The sequence below is a fragment of the Lytechinus pictus genome, chromosome 7 (genome assembly GCF_037042905.1).
Source record: "Lytechinus pictus isolate F3 Inbred chromosome 7, Lp3.0, whole genome shotgun sequence".
Lineage (NCBI taxonomy): Eukaryota > Metazoa > Echinodermata > Echinoidea > Temnopleuroida > Toxopneustidae > Lytechinus > Lytechinus pictus.
In genome coordinates, this window is record NC_087251.1 from 44,353,664 (window position 1) to 44,372,170 (window position 18,507).

The 18,507-nt window shown below is 35.2% G+C and overlaps 1 protein-coding gene across 1 annotated transcript; it reads left to right on the plus strand.

Moving 5' to 3' along the window:
- The first annotated feature begins 1,867 nt into the window (after positions 1-1,867).
- On the plus strand, positions 1,868-17,679 carry LOC129264360 (uncharacterized). Its single transcript, XM_064102831.1, has 10 exons — positions 1,868-2,135; positions 3,407-3,499; positions 5,277-5,421; positions 5,840-5,956; positions 6,803-7,040; positions 7,543-9,639; positions 12,347-12,431; positions 13,411-13,459; positions 13,775-13,875; positions 14,688-17,679. Exons 1-10 carry the CDS (start codon positions 2,088-2,090, stop codon positions 14,820-14,822), a joined length of 3,108 nt encoding a protein of 1,035 aa, XP_063958901.1. The 5' UTR covers positions 1,868-2,087; the 3' UTR covers positions 14,823-17,679.
- Positions 17,680-18,507: the final 828 nt, after the last annotated feature.

An 18,507-nucleotide genomic window follows, 5' to 3' on the forward strand; every position in this document is an offset into this window, starting at 1 on the left:
CGGGCGACATTTTAAATTTTTATAATGACCCGAAAGATTTATGTTACTGACAAAAATTATTGGGAACTAACAGTGAATTAATGAGAAATTTTTCAAAATTTAAGAAACGAAAAGGCTGTTTTGGAGCACTATTCAGTTTTAGTAGGATGCTTATGACAACATGTACTATACAATTTTTTTTTTATTTTTCGAAATTTCGGGGGTGGGGCCAACTCACTGGGGGCAAATCTCTCCCGTGCCTCCACCTTGGTGCCGCCACTGGTCTCGGGCGGAGCCCCCGGAACCCCGTGATATTTTTAAACATTGCAGATGGCCACTGTTTTATCAAATTGCGGGTACATACACAACACATATTGACTTCAACGCAGTTGCGGATAATAAACAAAAAAAATTTGAGGCAGCACAACATATCAAATGTGGAAAAAAATTGTAAAAGTCGCCAGCGAGCGAAGCGAGCTAGAAAAAAATGGCCTTTAAAAATGTTTATTATACTTATTTGATAGTAGCTTTTGGAAATTTAGCCAAAGTAAACAGGCTTTTACGATAAATATATAGCAAGCGCAAAGCTTTACTTATAGGTTAGGACATAATATCGGGGGATATAACTATAGCCCTTGGCTAACCTTACTTTGGCTAAGGATTTTTCCAGGATTGTTTGTCCTGACTGTGACCATTATTGCATAAAAATTTAGCAAGCATATAATAGACGCCACCCACCTTTCTTCCCGTTCTTTATAATTTTCAATCCTCGGCAACCTGGTCGTGTCATTAAGTTTTTTTCTTTTTTTCTCGTCCCTTTTCTTTATTTTCTGATTTTCCAATTAAGCTTTTGGTTCTACCTTCATTTCCCGTTTCTTTCTGCCTCTTTCTCCCTTTTTCCCGACATTCTTGCCCGTGCCATTGAGTCATATCTTTTGATTGTATATCCCTCTCTTGCTAATCATGCTAATGTATTAGTATTTCAGGATATTTCTACTCCCTCACATGTTCTTCTTTCCTTTTCCAGCTTTCCTTCCATTTCCCCTAGTTCTTTCTTTCTTTCCCTTTCTTTTCATTTTCCCCTTTCCCTTTCCCTTTTCCTCGATCTTTTTCTTTCTTTCCCTTTCCTTTTTTCTCTGTCCCCCTTTTCTCGTTTTCCCGTTTTTTATTTTCCCGGTGAAATCCGCCAGGGGGGGGGGGGGCAGCTTGCCCCTAGCCCCCGCCTGTTACACCACTGCATGCTCAAAGTAATTATGTAACTTTATAACATATATTCGTTGTAAGATTACTGTTCTTATTAGGCTGACGCCTGACGGAGGCTTATAGGCCTAAATACATTAATTATCCCCAGAACTGATAGACATGCAGTCTAACGATAATGAAAAGACCAATTTACATCATGATTTTGTAAAGAAAAAGAAGCAAAAGAAACATGCCTAATATCATAGGCAAACCAAACAAATAATAATAATATTAAACAATAGAAAATGTTTTTTTTTTCTTTCTTTCCTTTGATCTTCTCCTCATTCATTTTTTGTCAGGGTGAAATGATCCTACGGAATAAATCAAATCAAGATGCAAGGGAAGACAATTCAGTTTCGTGACCGAGTATACGCATGCATGATCGAGGTCCCCCCTCCCCCACAAAAAAAGGGGGAAAATAAAAATATACAACTGAGAAGCTTTCAAGGGCATTTCATCATATATTCTCTACTTGTACATCATGTACGTACCTATGGATTGAGTCTCAAGGCTAGACTATATGAACAGACTCACGGCAGGGGTTCGAAAACTTATACTTCTTCTCCCCCCGGCCCCCCCCCCCTCCCCTTAGTTCATTTTCTGAGCTACCATAACCGCTTCGATACCGCGCCGCGCTCGAGTTAACGGAGTGTCTCAGCTTGCCCAGCCGCTCCGCCCCGGTCCGGTCCAGCGATAGCTCGAGGACAGTGTGAACATGGTGAATACGGGTAACGCTGCTCTGCATGCTCTGGATACCTTTTCGGAACTCGATTAAATTTGTCTTGATCAGTTGACAGTTGAGGCAAAATCACTCAAGCTAAGGAATCGACTTCGTTTAATTATGGTCAAGAATTACATCATAAACAATGGAAAAAGAAAAGACGAACAAACAGAGACGACTGTATTTCATGAGGGTAAGTTGAGCTTTCTTTCTATAGTATGAGTATGATGACAATTACTGCGGCAGCGCCTGAACACGTACTGTCTTAAGACGTGTCGAGGTCCCCGGGGCAATGATGACAACAACATTAATTAATCATGACATGTTTTTTGTTAAGAAATAGACTAGATGAAAAGGCTATAGCCAAATGACCTATAAAATATTGTGATGATTGTTAAATTACACTTAGTGAAATATCTATTGTTTGTACAGAGTTTAACTTTATAACCATGATAACCATGATAATATTGTAATTTGTATACTTATTCTTGATTATACTTTTTAGCACACGTACTGAAGTTGATTCTTGAAATGAGGATAGACATAATTAATGGTGGTGGTCCCCAAGTTTACGCACCTAACAATTTGTGTTAAGATTTAACATGAATTTCTTTTTATTTCACAAAATATTTCAGTTGATAATGTTCCGATGCCAAATATCTCGTCAAAATATGAAAGAAATATAGGATGGGGGGGGAGGGGGTCGGATGTCATGGACACTTTATATTTTTGAAGCCTTCTTTTTTGTCTTTGGATTACACTAAAAATATGAATTCAATAGTTGTAATCATCGTCTATTTTGTTCTCTATAATATTTCCTAACATTTTGTACTATAAATTGATGAAACTTCGCTTGTAAATTTTTCCAAATTACTTTCTAAAATTTATCGTTTGGACACACAACAACTGAACTGGGTAGATGCTTTTCTTGGAAAAAAACCTTTGGCAGTCTTTTTCAGATTGAACAAAAAATGGAAAAATGGTTCCCCATGTCTGCGCACCTAATTCACTTTGCACGCGATTCTGGGATTTCGATGAGAAAGGCTGCATTTTGTTGAGGCTGGCCGTCACATGACATGGCAAAAATTCATTATTTTTCCGCCATTTTGAGTCAGATTTTTAAAATGAATATCTGTGTCTATAGACTATGTATTGCATGTGTAAAGTTTGTGTTCGTTGCATTACTTGCATGTATTCTTTTACTAGAATCGGGCAGATACGCATATATGCGCAGACTAGGGGGACTGCACAGACTTATGGAACTTGCTATACATTTATTTTTTACACAACAGTATGCAATGATTCCTTAAAATTCAATCCTATATCGTGTATCCAGTTGATCTCAATTGGCATTTTGGTTGGAGTGGAGGGGTGTTAATTTTTGTAATTGGAAAATGTTTGAAATCTACAGATAGGCTTTTAAAATTAAAGGTAGACTACGGTAATCTTCGTTCGAATTTACAGGTGAGTAAGAACTGCAAACTCCTGACCGAACTTTACATCGTTCCTGATGAGTTTAATCATCGGCAGACCTGGTTTGAAGACAGGCATTTACAGGTGACTAGAGACTTTACTTTGATAGATTTAATGATTCTTTCGTTATCTTTTGGCAATTCAGTTTCATTACTTATTTTGACCATTCATCACAAATGATTTTTCTTATAGTTATAGAATGTTAATAATTTGTTATTGGAATAGCAGTACAGTTTTCATGAGTTTTGACCATTATTTATAAAGTACCATTTAACAAGTTTTCCTTGTTAGTGCAAACGATATTCTGTAGATTCTAGTTCTATTCCCCCTTATCCAGAATTGATAATTTCTAGAATATAAATATATATAAATTTTGTTTTGCTTTTCACTCAAATTAAAAAATTCTGCGATCAGAGCTCTGTTCTGTGAAAGTGTTTTTTTTTTTAACTGTAGTTGACCCTGTTCTACTATTGAAATTAAAGAGCATTTAAGTCCAAGATTTATTTTCCTTTCTTTTTGGATTCATGACTTTAATATTTGTACTCGGTATTAACAGAAAACAGTACCTAGATTATTGAATATGCCACCATGTTTATTTCCGCATACATTCGTAATTCCGAAGCTTCGTTATTCCGAAGGTTCGGATATTCTGAAGGTTCGTTATTCCAAAGGTTCGTATTTCCGAAGGTTCGTTAGTCCGAAAACAAAATGAAGTTCGTAATTCCGAAGGTTCGTTAGTCTGAAAACAAAGTGAGGTTCGTAATTCTGAAGGTTCGTTAATCAGAAAACGAAATGAGGTTCGTAATTCCGAAGGTTCGTTAGTCCGAAAACGAAATGATTAACAAACCTGATTTCGTTTTCGGACTAACGAACCGTCGGAACAACGAACCTTATTTCGTTTTCTGATTAACGAACCTTCGGAACAACGAACCTTATTTTGTTTTCGTATTATCGAACCTTCGGAACATCGAACCTTATTTCGTTTTCGGATTATCGAACCTTCGGAATAACGCCACAAATGTTCGGATTAACAAACCCTTTTATGTTTTCGGATTAACGAACATCGAGGTATAGGCAATTTACGTGTTTCGGAATTACGAACCTTCGGAATTACGAAGTGTAACCTTTTTTTTAATGTTTTTATTTTTATAAACATCTAACCTAATGAAGTACTGGAAATAATAAATAAATGAAAGGTGAAATAGTTTATTACATAGATTAAATTCTTTATGAAACTAAGAATGCCAAGTGTCTTTTGTCTTAAAGGAGAATGAAACTCTTGGAGCAAGTTAGCTTTTGTAAAAGCAGAAAAATCAAAGAATAAGATCAACAAAAGTTTGAGTAAAATAGGACTAGCAATAGAAGAGTTATGAGCATTTGAATGTCGAGATCACTAATGCTATGGAGATCCTCCCATTGGCAATGCGACCAAGATCTATGATGTCACAGATGAACAACTCTCCCCTTTTGGACACTGAAAATATACCCCAAAACATCTCTTTTTGCTCATTCTAATCATATGACAAACGATTCATCAATGATATAATGTTGTGAAACCTCTGTACTTGTCCTCTCATAAAGAGAACACCTCACCTTATGATAGACTCTATAAAAGTGAGAATATAAGTGAAATAAGTACTAAAGTAATGAGGGAGTTGTACGTGTGTGACATCACATATCTTGGTCGCATTGCCAATTGGAGGATCTACATGGCATTAGTGATCTCAATATTCAAATGCTCATAACTTTCTTATTATTCATTCAATCTTCCTCAAACTTTCAACAATATGTTTCTTTGATTTTTCTCTTTGATATGGATTCAGCTGGTTTCAAGGGTTTCATTCTCCTTTAACTTTAACAGGAGATCATTATCCTACTTCGGGACCCCATCAAGGCTAAGGTGGTTTCCCACTATGAGCAAACTAGGAAGAAGAAATGGGCTGGTGTCAAAGAAGGAAATGATTCTAAGAAACAACCAATCACAGATGAGCATCAAATTACAACAGGTATGAAGTTTATCTAGAAACTGAAATTGAAAAAATGCATTAAAATGATTAATTTATGATAACTAATTCATCATAGTTCTGCCATTCTTTTGGATTCACATTTATATAATTTCTCTTCAGACAGTAGGCATATTTGACTGCTGTGATATATATTTTTTTGGGTTGTTTCTAATGGCATTTAGTTTTCTGTATGTGCTTCATGAAATCTATTTTATTATTATTATTTTTTTTTTTTGGGGGGGATGAATTTTAGAATATTTGTCACTCTAAACCAGTTTAGAGTTTTCTTTTCATTTTTTCATTTTTTTTAAATTTGGTGTACCGGGTCATGATTGGAGCAATGCAGTTGGGACTCGGATTGCAAAAAATGACCGATGACCCACCACTGAAATCAATTATGATTCCTATTTTCTTGCAGGTCAGTCTGTTAAGATTGGTTATAAGTTTGTAGATTGTAACATGCATCACCACTCATGCTTAATGCCAACTAAGATTGGATCACCAGTCTGGAAGGATGATAACTCAAGACATGCAGGTGAAGATTTCTTCTTTTTTAAATCATTAAAAATGAAATTTATTTATTTTCATATGTACAGTATCATGAAATTCAAATCCATTTCTTTCTACTGTAAATGACATTCATAATTTCATATTATTTTTTTAACAGGAAATTAGATTTAAATTTATTATTTTCTTACAGTAAATGAAATTCGAATCTATTCCTTATAAATTTACAAAAAAATTGAATTCAAATCCATTCTTTCCTTTTTTTTTCTGTAAATGAAATTCAAAAAGAGTTACGATTGATCAAATCAATCTCGACTGTATGGAAATCCATCCATACCATACTTATTTTCTACAGGAAATTTGCACAATCTCCTTAGTAAACACAGAGAATTACACTGAATCTTCAAGAGAATGATGAGTATATGAATAAACATATCTAGAAAATATTTTGAACAAATTTGCATTTTAGATGTTGATGTTGCTGGCCGTCCATAGATGTGGTTGATCGGATCAATCGCAACTCTTTGTAAGAGGGGGCCCTGAGCAGTAGATGTTTCCATTATAAATCTTTGTACATTGAAAATGGAATAAAAAGAAGGCAAGATAACTGCATATCTTCGGCAGCTGAGGTCAATAGACAGATGCTGTTTTATCTTCTAATATTTTTGAAGTATTGCAGACAGTTGATAGTAATTCAGTCCGTGTGTATTTCACTTTTTTAGTTGCTGAAATTAAGGACTGTCGGGCAAAAATGTTAAATTGGTTGAATTTGGTTCAACTGTTCTGAGTCTGACTACAATTTGTGCAGTAGGCCTTGACTTAGCAGCGTGTTGTAGAACGTTTCCTCAAACTTTCCATGTTCATCTCTTTGCAGGTGGAGGATTCACTACTGCCAGACTCTTCGCCAAGAAGCTCGTGGTCTTCGTCTGCAAGTACCATCCATCGACCATTGGTCATACCACGTCGCAGCTGATGAAATCGCTGTGTGCTACTCCACCTCCTTCCAAACACATCGCAATCAGCAGCTATTTTGCTCCCAAAGCAGATGATGACTTTGTGGGTCAGCCTGTAACCGAGTCAGCCCACAGGAAGAGGAATAAGTTGAAGAAAATGTAAGTTGCTGTGTTATTGCTAATTTCATTTTTTTTCGCTTGTAGAATCAAGTTAATCTCTGAAAATAGGTTACACATCCTCTGCAAGCTGACTCATGTATTCCATTTTTTCTGAAATGAAGTAAATTTTATTCCTTGAACTCCTTTATCTTTATTCATCTTTGATGTAATTGAAGGATTAAGATTGAATGAATTAAAAAAATAAATATCCCTTGACTGAGAAAATTTTAAAGCAAGGTAAAAATTTAATAGAGCAAAAAAAGAATAATTGTGTAGATTTATTATCCGTGTACACGTTCTAAATATGAAATTGTCAACAAAGTCACACCCCAAAAACCTACAGGTGTATTGATTATATGATGATTCAGCAATTTGATTGTCTTTATAACCTATTATTATGTTTGTGTTATAAATAATTCCTATGATGTGATATTAACAAAAATGCAGACTTTCCATACCAGATTAGCTGGTTATCGGTCTTTTTCTTCTAAATCCTACACAGTGTCAAAGGAATGAAGACAGAGGCTCCTGGATTGAAAGAGAAAACAGATCTCCGAGGCCAATCAAAGAGCGGGGGTTTCTTTGAGCAGGAGTTGGGAAGAACTGACACAGAGACTGCCGATGAAATCAAGCCAGAAATCTTGCCATCCCCATCAGTCTCTGACATGGACTGCAACTCGGACGGGGTACCAGACCTAGATGAGCCATTTGGCGGTGGTGGTCCCAGTTTATTAGATTCCAAGGAAGTTTTGCCTCTGAGACATGGTGAGCGATTTGAGTTATTGGGTGGTGGCCCGAGTTTGTTAGCGTCCAACGAGGATTTGTCACCGAGACGTGGTGAGCGATTTGAGTTATTGGGTGGTGGCCCGAGCTTGTTAGCGTCCAAGGAGGGTTTGTCAGTGAGACATGGTGATGATCCAACAAGTAGCCTTCCAGGATGTCCTCAGGAAGAAGTATCAGCGAAGACTTCAACCGCTTTAAGTGTGAAACCTGATGATAAGTGTGTCAAAGTGGAAGGAAACCATAAAACTGTAACATGTAAACTCGAAAACATGGAAAATGCAGCGGTAGATTTACCCCCAATGGTAGATTCTGAGTGTGTCAAAGCGGAAAGAAACCGCTGTATGAATGACCATAAAATTGTAACATGTAAACTTGAAAACATAGAAGATGTGGTGGTAGATTCACCCATGAAGGTAGATGGCTCGTCATCAGAAGGAACTTCCACCTCGACTACATATGAAAGCCGATTGAAAGGCTCTTTGAACTCGACCAAATCTGAATCGACCATACGCTCGTCATCTGTAGGCCAAGAGTCGGGAATAGGTAGGCTGACATGGACTTCCCAAGCGACCGAAAGCTCACCGTCATCATCAGGGGACTTTGATTATAAACCGAGGAGGAGGCAGAATGTCAAAAGTAGGAGCAAGTTGTCACTTAAAAGAGCAGAGGGGAAAAGGGGAGGTGCAAGTAAAGTAGGTTCTTCAAAGAAAAAAGTGCTCTGTGATGATGTGATAGAGGAATCTACTGAAGAGGCAAAGAATGGTCAGGATGAACATGAAGTTGTAGCAGAAGAATCCAAGAAGCAAAAAATACACTCTGATACAGTGCCAGAAACGGATGAATCATTGAATAAGAAGAGCAATAATGTTTCAGAATCTGTAAGACATCCCATTAGCGATTGTTCTGTTCTTCTTACTGATATCAAGCTACGATGCCCTGAAACTGTCCATGAATCCTTGAAGGTAGAGACATCTCCGATGGAATTACCTGAGATAAACCAGGAAGAAATCTTTCAAGCTCCTGAACAGGAAACGGCTCCAAAGTCATCTTCCGATGATGAGCTGATGTCTGTCAGCTTCCTACATACTGCAGAGGCAAAACCCTCAACTAAGAAGGTGAAAGAGTCGAGACAGCATTTGCCTTTACATACAGCAAAGTATGACAGTGACATCTACATTGATGGCTCGGAAGAAGCGAGGACTGCATCAAGCCATGTTGAGCAGAGAGAACAGACTGGGAACCTAAAAAACAAGAGGCCAAAGCACAGCAGACTGGCTCTGTCCAGTAGGCAGAGCAACAAAGACAAAGACACTATCCACACTACCTCAAAACACTCATCACACATTGGAAAGAAGAGGCAGAAACCCCACATTAAGAAACTGTTGACTGAACTCGCATTCGATAGCGACAGCCAAGGGTCAAGTCAAAATAGCCCTCACAAAATCAAGGAGAATCAGAGGTTTAGTGGGGAAGAAGAAGAACCCATGGATGTTGAGGATGGATCGCCAAAGACTACTCCTGTGGTTGTAGGAAGTAGTCATGATGAGGTAGATGGGTTGTCATCGGACAATTATCACTCTGGAGAGAATCAAAGGCCAAGTCCCCCAGGGCTGAAGCAAGATGATCTTGTGCACATATCTGACGATAGCTCTGGTGGAGGGACCAGTCTTGTGGGAGATGGGGAGAAAGGACGGGCAGGAGAAAATCAAGATAGACAACCTGGTGATCGAGAAGATGAGGTCATTGACCTGAGTCAGGGGGTAGATGATGGTGAGGAGAGTGACAGCTGGTTTGACAACATCTTTGGGAACATCAGGTAATATACAAGTTATACTCATCATGGAGGGCATTAGTAATAATTACATGCTCAAGGGATCTTTGGAACAGTTCTAACATGCCTGAGGTGTAGCGGAGGGCGTTTGGACTGTTCCAACGTTCAAGTGTGTGTAATTATTCTAATGCCTTAGCAAAATGATGTGTAGTATATGTTTTATAAGATGTTATATCTGACTGATCAATTTCCTGTTAGCCAAAATTAAATGACTAATGGCCACATGATAGATTTTCAGTCTATCATTTGATTAGGATCCATATCATCAAAAAATAAAAAATAAAAAGTTTAAACTAATTTCCGAGGTAACATGAATTTTTTTAAGTACATTAAATTCTGCCAAACTCAAATCAAAATTTATATTATAGAAAACATTTTGATCTTTCATGAAATGTAAAAGAAAGTATAGTTTATACAAACAAACAGTATTTAATTAGACCATTGACTTAGGGAGAGTTAATGGTATGTTCTTATATCTCTGAATTATTTATTTATGATTATAAGACAAGTAATATTTTATCGAATATTAAACAATGTTCATGTTTATTTCTGAATCAAAATATTATACGACAATTTCTTTTCACCTATTACTGAAATAATAATGATAATAGTAATAATGGTTGACATTTACCACAGATTCCCTGTTACATATAATTTGGATTATCTGTAATCCTGTGCTGAAACAATGTTTTGATTTATACTTGATCCTTATGTGGTTTTGCAGTGTTAGTAAGTCTACATTCTTTGAACATGTCATTTATCATCTTAATTTGAAGTATACTGTGAATTTATGAAATGATGTTTATAGCTTAATTGAAATTATATAGCTAACTTTGATTGATGCACAAAATTATTTTTGAGCACAAAAACCTACAAGATTCATCATGTGTATGGACAAAGAGGAAAACTGATTTTCTCCAAACTAAGTGCATTTTGACTAATTTCTCCATGTGCAGGGGTAATTGATTCAACATCCAGACATGAGAATTTACACCTAAAGATTATCAAATTACATACAGCATAATCAAATTTATTTTACATAACTATGCTTTTTTTTTGGGGGGGGGTTGCAGAAAATATTCTACATAATAGTCCTTACATTATGTATTTGACACTCGTGTGAATGAGTTTCCGCAGGACACATTTCCTTTTATATTATTATTGTCTAATTTTAATGAATCATCATAAATTTATTTGTGCTTTTGATTATTGTTTATTCTTTTTGTACACAATATATTTATGTTCATTTTGTTTTTTCTTTTCCAATCATTACATTCATATTTGAAATTCTTTATTCTTGAATAAACCGTTTTCATTGGTTATTTTTTTACATTTCTTTTTTGTTGTTGTTTTTATCATTTTTTCTTTGTTTGTGTTTAATACTTAATAACTTCATACTTTTCCTTTAAAAATAGATTAGTCATCTAATAACAAATTTGATAAATAGAGCTCTCTAATAAACCAATTTATCATCAGTTCCCTTTCATTCACATTATATACTCCTAAATATCATCTCGAATACTTGTACATGACTGTTTTGGTATTGAGAGAGTGAACACTGCGTTAAACCGAATTATTGAAAGATCTGTCCGTTTCGGTTTACATTTAAAGTTGTACGTGGTTAGGAATTGAAGAAATTTCAAAGATAGTTTGTATATATATTTTTTTTGGGGGGTGAGGGGATTATCACCAGGTTTGGGATATTTCCCCCTGTATTGACTGGAGAAAGAGGAAGAGAGACAAAGAGAGCGAGTAGCAGAGTGAGAGACAGACAGAATTATTTAGACACTTAACTTAATTATCGATAATAGAAGGCCCTGCTATATCAGTGAACTTGAAATAGTTATGATAATTAAAGATCAACAAATGAATGAAATATTTTTGTTGATTATCATTTCTAGTTGGCTTGTAAAGGGTTAACAGTAAAGGATTGCTTCTGAGATGCCCTCCATGAAGTTACAAAGTTACAGCTGAAATGTTCATGTCTAACAATCATCTGATCATTTTGGTGATGGTATACCATACATTTCTGTGCATTATTATCATCATTTTTCCCACCAAGATTGAGGCACACTCTTTCATTTAAACCCAAAGGCCGGTATTCTGAACTGGGGTTTAAAGTAAACCCTGGTTTAAAGTTGCGGTTTAACTATGGAGAGCCAATTGGGGCGCAAATCCCTAACAGTACGCATCAAATTTATTAACTCATTCAATTGTCTCTAATTGTCTGTGAATGATATCTGAAGTATTTTTCTTCATTGTGAAAGCAAAAGGAAACAAAATATTAAACATAAGAAATATACAATATAAACAGAAATTTTGAATTTTTGGCTCCCCATGATTTTAGCACAGAGTTAGACCGTGGTCTATTAAGTTAAACCTGACTTCAGAATATGGGCCAATGGAATTTCACAACCTACTGCCTAAATCTGTAACATTGGATAACATTCCAGTGAGTAGGTATTTTTCAGGGCTCTATTGAGCATTTTGGGGTTTAAATTGCCCCAAGGCCCCCCCCCCCAAGTAATTTCCCCCCCTAATTCAATATCATGAACAGAACATTTAACATTGCATGATTTTAACCCACATCTGAACACACATAAAAAGGATGACCCATTCACTTTAGTTTTAACAAATTCTATTCAGTTGAGCAGAAATTTGTATTAAACCTAATTGCGTATTTCTTTTCTAGATTCGTAAATGAATTGAAGACAGCAGATATGGTCTATCTGACCCAAAGGAACAAGAAATATCTACACAACATCTTCCAAGGAAAGGTATGCTTTAATTGGAATCTGACTGAATGCTATGTAATGACAGTTTTTCAAGTAGTGGGAGAAAGAAATAAGTAAGATAAAGAGAGAAAAGAAATAAGAGCATAAAAAGACAGCTAATACCCCCAAATTAAAATGATAAAAAAGATATAGGTCATGACTCATCTTGCCCCCCCCTCCCATCAAAGAACCCTGGCGCCACCCCTGAACAAATGTGCTCTTGACTAATAAGCAAGTTGAACCATTGTGTAGCTATAATAGAAGTTTGTATGACCTAGAAATTAATAACGGGGGTTTCATATAATCGTTCCAGGGCCATTTGCTTGTCCCAATTTTGCACAATGAACGAACAATTCTCTTTTCAAGCTACGACCGATTCTGTGTATTGATTAAATGCAGAACTTCATATGTGGGTTGATTTAATGTCTCTGGATGTTGGTCTGGGTGTTCAGTGGGTGATTAGGTCTGCTATAGACTGAGCTATATACAACACAGAGCTTGGTTTCGGATAAATGATACGGATCTTGTTATTGATAGCTCATGAAATCACCTTTTTTGGCCATCATTTCAACTAGATTTTGATAAGCCTTGATGATGAAAGGGCAATCAGGCTTAGTGGTAAATCTCATTGTTCAGGATCTATTAAAATCATGCTAAGAGAGCACAAAAAAGCCAATACTAATACTCATTGAAATGTACAAAGCCCCGATGATTTGCACTTATCTTTACTTTAAAATCTGTTCTATCATGAACAGAGTAAGCTCAATATCTAAAAAAAACGTACATAACTATCAATACATTCACTCCTTGAAATAAATATGCCTTGAACTGAACCCAATTCAGTTTCCTCTTAAAAGTAAAAGAAACCTCTCGACAATAAAGAATTACAAATTGATGATAAAATTGATAGGATCTTTTTATGCTCTGGTAATGTATTTACAACAGTATTCTGATCTCTAGCCTGAATGAATTTTACTTTCAGAGACCCTGTGAGAGACACCAGTGTTACAAGAAAAAGGGACCTCATAGAAGTAAGAAAGTGAAATAAAATTATAATTTGATTTTTTTTGGGGGGGGGGGTGGGTTGGGTTGGGTTTGGGATGGGACCATTCAAGCATTGAAGAAAAATTAATGGATTGGCAAGTAATGTGAGATTAGTCAGTAGAACCATTCAAAGAAGAGATTTGTAATGAAATGATGTTATTCTTTGGGGCCGTTCAAAAACCATTCAAGAAGAGAATTATGCAATTATGTTATTCTTTTTTACCAGTTGGAATGGCGAGAAATGTGAGATCAGTGCCATTCAAAGAAGAGAATTAATGAAATAATTTAATTCCCTCTTTCAGTTGGAATGGGGAGTAATGTAAGGCTAGGACCGTTCAAAGAAGAGCAGATGGATGCAGTCATGGGGGAACTGGTCAAGATTTACTGCACCAAACACATTAAGGTAAACCTTGAACACAAATAAATCTGTCATATTTATGAATATTCGATCACTTTATGAAATACTGAAGCTTCTCCTAGGCTACTTCTTTAAAGGGCAAACCATTCATCCACTCTAGTGGACTTTCTCAAGCTCTCATTCAGTCATGTTTCCCTACTTGACTTGAGAATGTCCCAGGAGCAGAAAACAAAAATCGATTGGTAGAAGCTTGAAAAATTAATTATTTGATTAACCCCCAACCGATGAAATATTTCTGTATTATTTGATTACTTGTTTATTTGATTGTTGAACTTTTTTAATCAATTAATTGTGTGATTGTTTGGATTTGATAATTGAGTAATTTTCATAGATTTTATACCTTTTTTCTGGTTGAAATTTTGTATAATAGGTGATTATAAAATAGAACTATTGGAGTTGTCAATGCTTATATCTGTAATAAGAAACTTGAAAATAGCGAAAGTATATTAGTTTTTATATTTTGGAAAAAAAAAAGCAAGAATAGAATAAAAGTATATCTCTTGATACTGTTGCAAACTTGTTTAAAATGTCCAAAATCAATTTTCAACTGGATGTTGTTTTAATGTAAATACCGGTAGACTCCACATATTCACACTAGAAATCTAAAAATTATGACAAGACTTCACTGATAAATTTATTATATTCTGTTGTAACTTATCATTCATTATACGAAAGTGCATATATTGCGTGCGGGATAATAATAATTACAATGTAAAGCGCTTAGAAAGAGCTACATGTATATAAATGTAACTACTAATACTACTATTATTATATTACCTTTGTTTTTCTTTATACAGTATATGGATTACGTATCTAAAGTTCTTCTACCAGAGGCTATGACTAAGATTTACATGGATGTCCATAGGGTTAGCCACACCCATGCTGAAGAGGTCATGAGAGGGGTGCAAAAAGAGCACCCTAGGGCTACCTGATAACCTATCTAAAGTTCTTCTACCAGAGGCTATGACTAACATCTACATGGATGTACATGAGGTCAGCCACACCCATGCTGAAGAGGTCATGAAAGGGGTGCAAAAAGAACACCCTAGGGCTACTCGATTACCCATTTTAAGTTCTTCGACCAGTGACTATGACTGAGATCTACATGGATGTACATAAGGTCAGCCACACCCATGCTGAAGAGGTCATGAAAGGGGTGCAAAAAGAGCACCCTAGGGCTACCTGATTACCCATCTAAACTTCTACCAGAGGTTATGACTAATGCTATGGTCACAAATACCTTTACGAACACCAAACAAAATTTTTTATTCATGGTGTAAAATCGTTCGTACAGTGTTCGTATAGGTGTCCGTGACCGTGGTATATTATCTAAATTATGCAACAGAGCCTTGGTAGAGTGTTTCATGAAGCATCTTGCCAGTGGTTTTTCACTGACTAATTTGTTCTGAGCCAATCAGATGCATGGATTTCAGTAGCTTATAACAAGAGTCAGTGAAATTCATTGACTATTTGTTTCATGAAATGCTCCCCAGGAGTATGAAGTGCCAAAATGTGAACCAAATGGGTTCTTTGTATTTGTGTGACTAAAAACTTCCATATTTCAATTATTTTTGTAACCTTATGATTAGCTTTAGGAAAGATTCCTTGCATTTTGTCTGATTTAGCCTGAGCCTGGAAATACTTGAACATTTTTATTAGTGCACAGGCTTATAACTACATGTATAATTTAATTATACATGTAGAGTTAAGTATGGTTCTAATAGGTTGTATTTTTTTAAAAAGTTGTTTGGTCTTTCATTCAGGCATTCTTTGTCTGTTTAGATGTATAATGTGAAATTAGCCCGAGTCTGGCCACACTTGAAATATTTTGATTTGTGCAAAAGCTTATAAGTTTATTATGCATACATAAGTATGGATCTTAAAGTTTATATATTTTTTTGAAAGTTGTTTTGCCTTTACTTCAGGCATTCTTTGTCTCTTTAGATTTATCATGTGGAAATGTGTGGTGTTTGGACCAAACTGATCATTAGTGTTTGGAAAGAAAAGGTATTATAATAATCAGTCCAACATATATATTTCATTATTACTATTTTTTTTCGTTACTACACCAGATGGGAGGAATTCATTGTTACTAAATATTGCTCATTTTTAGTTCCACTTGGTACATTTTCTGTTTAGCATTACTTATCAGATCAGTATGTTATTCCCCAGAGACTCTAAATATACATATTAAAAGATTGATATTTGTGAATGCTTTGGAATATATAGATTGATTTTGTCTGGATCAGTGATCAATGTTTACATATTTTTTTCTGAAGTATTGGGTAATTCTTTAAAAATTTCTAATTCTGAAATTAAATTATATTAAATCAAAAAGGGCTTATACAGAGGTAAGCATGGTAACAAAAATATTGACAATTCCTGAATTGTATAAAATATCATGACAAATTGGAGTATAGTTTTTCAGAAAACATACAAAATATGTGACCGAATAATATGGAATAAGAGATGCATATTACAAGATGGAAAATCATTTTATGAGCCAAAGATAAAAAACAAAGGGTTTGTTAGAGTGTTGCATACGTTGGATGACTATGGCAGACCATTAAGATGGAAAGATGCAAAAAATAAGGGCTTAACTTTGTTGAATACTTTTTGCTTCTTGACTGTTTCGAGTTTATGCCATCAAAATGGAAATCATTCTTCTATCACAAAACTTTCATTCACATTGTGGATAACATTCCATGGATCTCAACTTTAACTATTGATGGCATCACTAGAGAAGTAATAGATGTACCAAAGTATAGGCCTATATTTCACACATTTTTTATGAAGGAAAACAATCCACCAATTTCATATGATTAAATGACACTTATGGTTTTCAACAAGAAGAAATTAGAGAGTTTTTAACACCAACTCTACGTATTACTATAAATATGAGACTTTGAGCTCTGCAATATAAGATTCTTAATAATTTGATTCCTACCAAGGTTTGGCTATTCTGTATTCACAAGTTAATGGATACACTTTTTGCATTTTGCAGAGTTTTACCTGAAACTCTTTTTTTCTTGCCATGTCCAATCAATTTTTGAATAATGTTGATTCACTTTTTGCTTCACTAGATCTTCCTCATTTCCTCTCTGAAAGATATGTTCTCTTTGGTATCTGTAAGCCCCAAATCCCCAGAATTTTTTTCATTTTGAACTTTTTGCTCCTGTCAGGTAAACAATATATATTTTTAGATGTTGATGCGATGAAACAAAACCTCCTCTCCCCCACTTTTGTAACTTTCTTTTATCACTTGAAACTGTTGAACATACCATAGCACAAAGGAAATGCAACTTAGAAATGCATGTTGGCAAGTGGGCCATCATTTTGAATACCATAAAGAAGTGATAAAAGCAGAAGGCTGTTTTGTTACGTTATTTTTTTCATAGGCCAAGCGCCTGATCATTTTGGGTTTTGTTGTAAACAAACAGATGACTTCTTATGTTATTCTATTTTGTATGTTAGACATGTTATGCCAACATCATTTGAATCTTACTATGTGATCCGTTATATCATGGATGTTTTATTATGTTTACTCTGGATGAAAAAGGTCAATAAAATTACAAAAAAAAATTAATTAAAATATCTTGCCATGGAATTAAGTAATTTCAGCACATATTTGAAAAAGTACTTGTAAGTACTTCATGTACATAATCATAAACAAATTTTGTGAACATAGAATGTTTGTGTTTGTAAATCTTTGAGAAGAAATCAAACAATAAATTTCTGGAATAGGATTTTTACCTCAGTACTATGAAGTTAAGAGAGGCACTCCTATTGAAAAAAAAAAAAGTTGATTTTCACATTCGTACTATTGCACACATACCGTTGCACGGTAAGGTGGCGTCACTGTAAAAATTGGGATTCAATACATTGCGCTTAGTAAATGCAGGTCCCATTCACTACATGTAGGGCTTATTGTCTAAATGCGCATTGCGGTGTGATTTTGTTTTTCGCTTTCAATAATTCTTTCTTATTTTCATAGATTTACATAGGAAAAAATTTATTATTTTCGCTAACTTCTGAGGTGTTGTACAATATGAATAGCGAATATGTTTCATGAAAGTTCGTCTGTGTTAATTGAAAATGACATCAAGTGGAAACTTTTGATCTCAACACAAAGAAAAATTAGAAGAATTACCTTGAAAAATTACCTGCAGTTAGAAGCCGGAAATTTTGAGGTAATTCTTCAAAATTTTTCTTTGTGTTGAGATAAAAAATTTTCAACTTTATGTTGGTGAATATTCTTATTTGTGCAATGGTGTGACATTTCACATTCGGTGTAAGAAAGAGACACTTCATTCAACTCGGCTATGCCCCATTTGCTATATAGTGCTATTTATACCATTTATACAGGCATTTTGAAGTTTTTCTTTTGTCTTTTGGAGAGCGTATCATTGACCTTTGTCATCTGGGATTTCATGGGATTTTGCTTTTCATACAATTTTTTAAAGTATTCTATGCATAGTTATCAGGTTTTTTAAATTGGGGGCTGTTTCATAAAGCTGTTCGTATAAAGTTAAGAGAGACTTTAAGAACAACTGGTGATCCTTTCTTGTAGTAAACGATATTCACCATTAAATGTTCATTGGTGATTATCTAGCGCGT

Excerpts from the sequence above, each read along its gene's own strand:
- LOC129264360 (XM_064102831.1), top strand. The coding sequence starts at position 2,088 with ATGGAAAAAGAAAAGACGAACAAACAGAGACGACTGTATTTCATGAGG. Across the intron at positions 7,041-7,542 it reads AGGAATAAGTTGAAGAAAAT|TGTCAAAGGAATGAAGACAG; the intron begins GTAAGTTGCTGT and ends AATCCTACACAG. Across the intron at positions 13,876-14,687 it reads ACTGCACCAAACACATTAAG|TATATGGATTACGTATCTAA; the intron begins GTAAACCTTGAA and ends TTCTTTATACAG.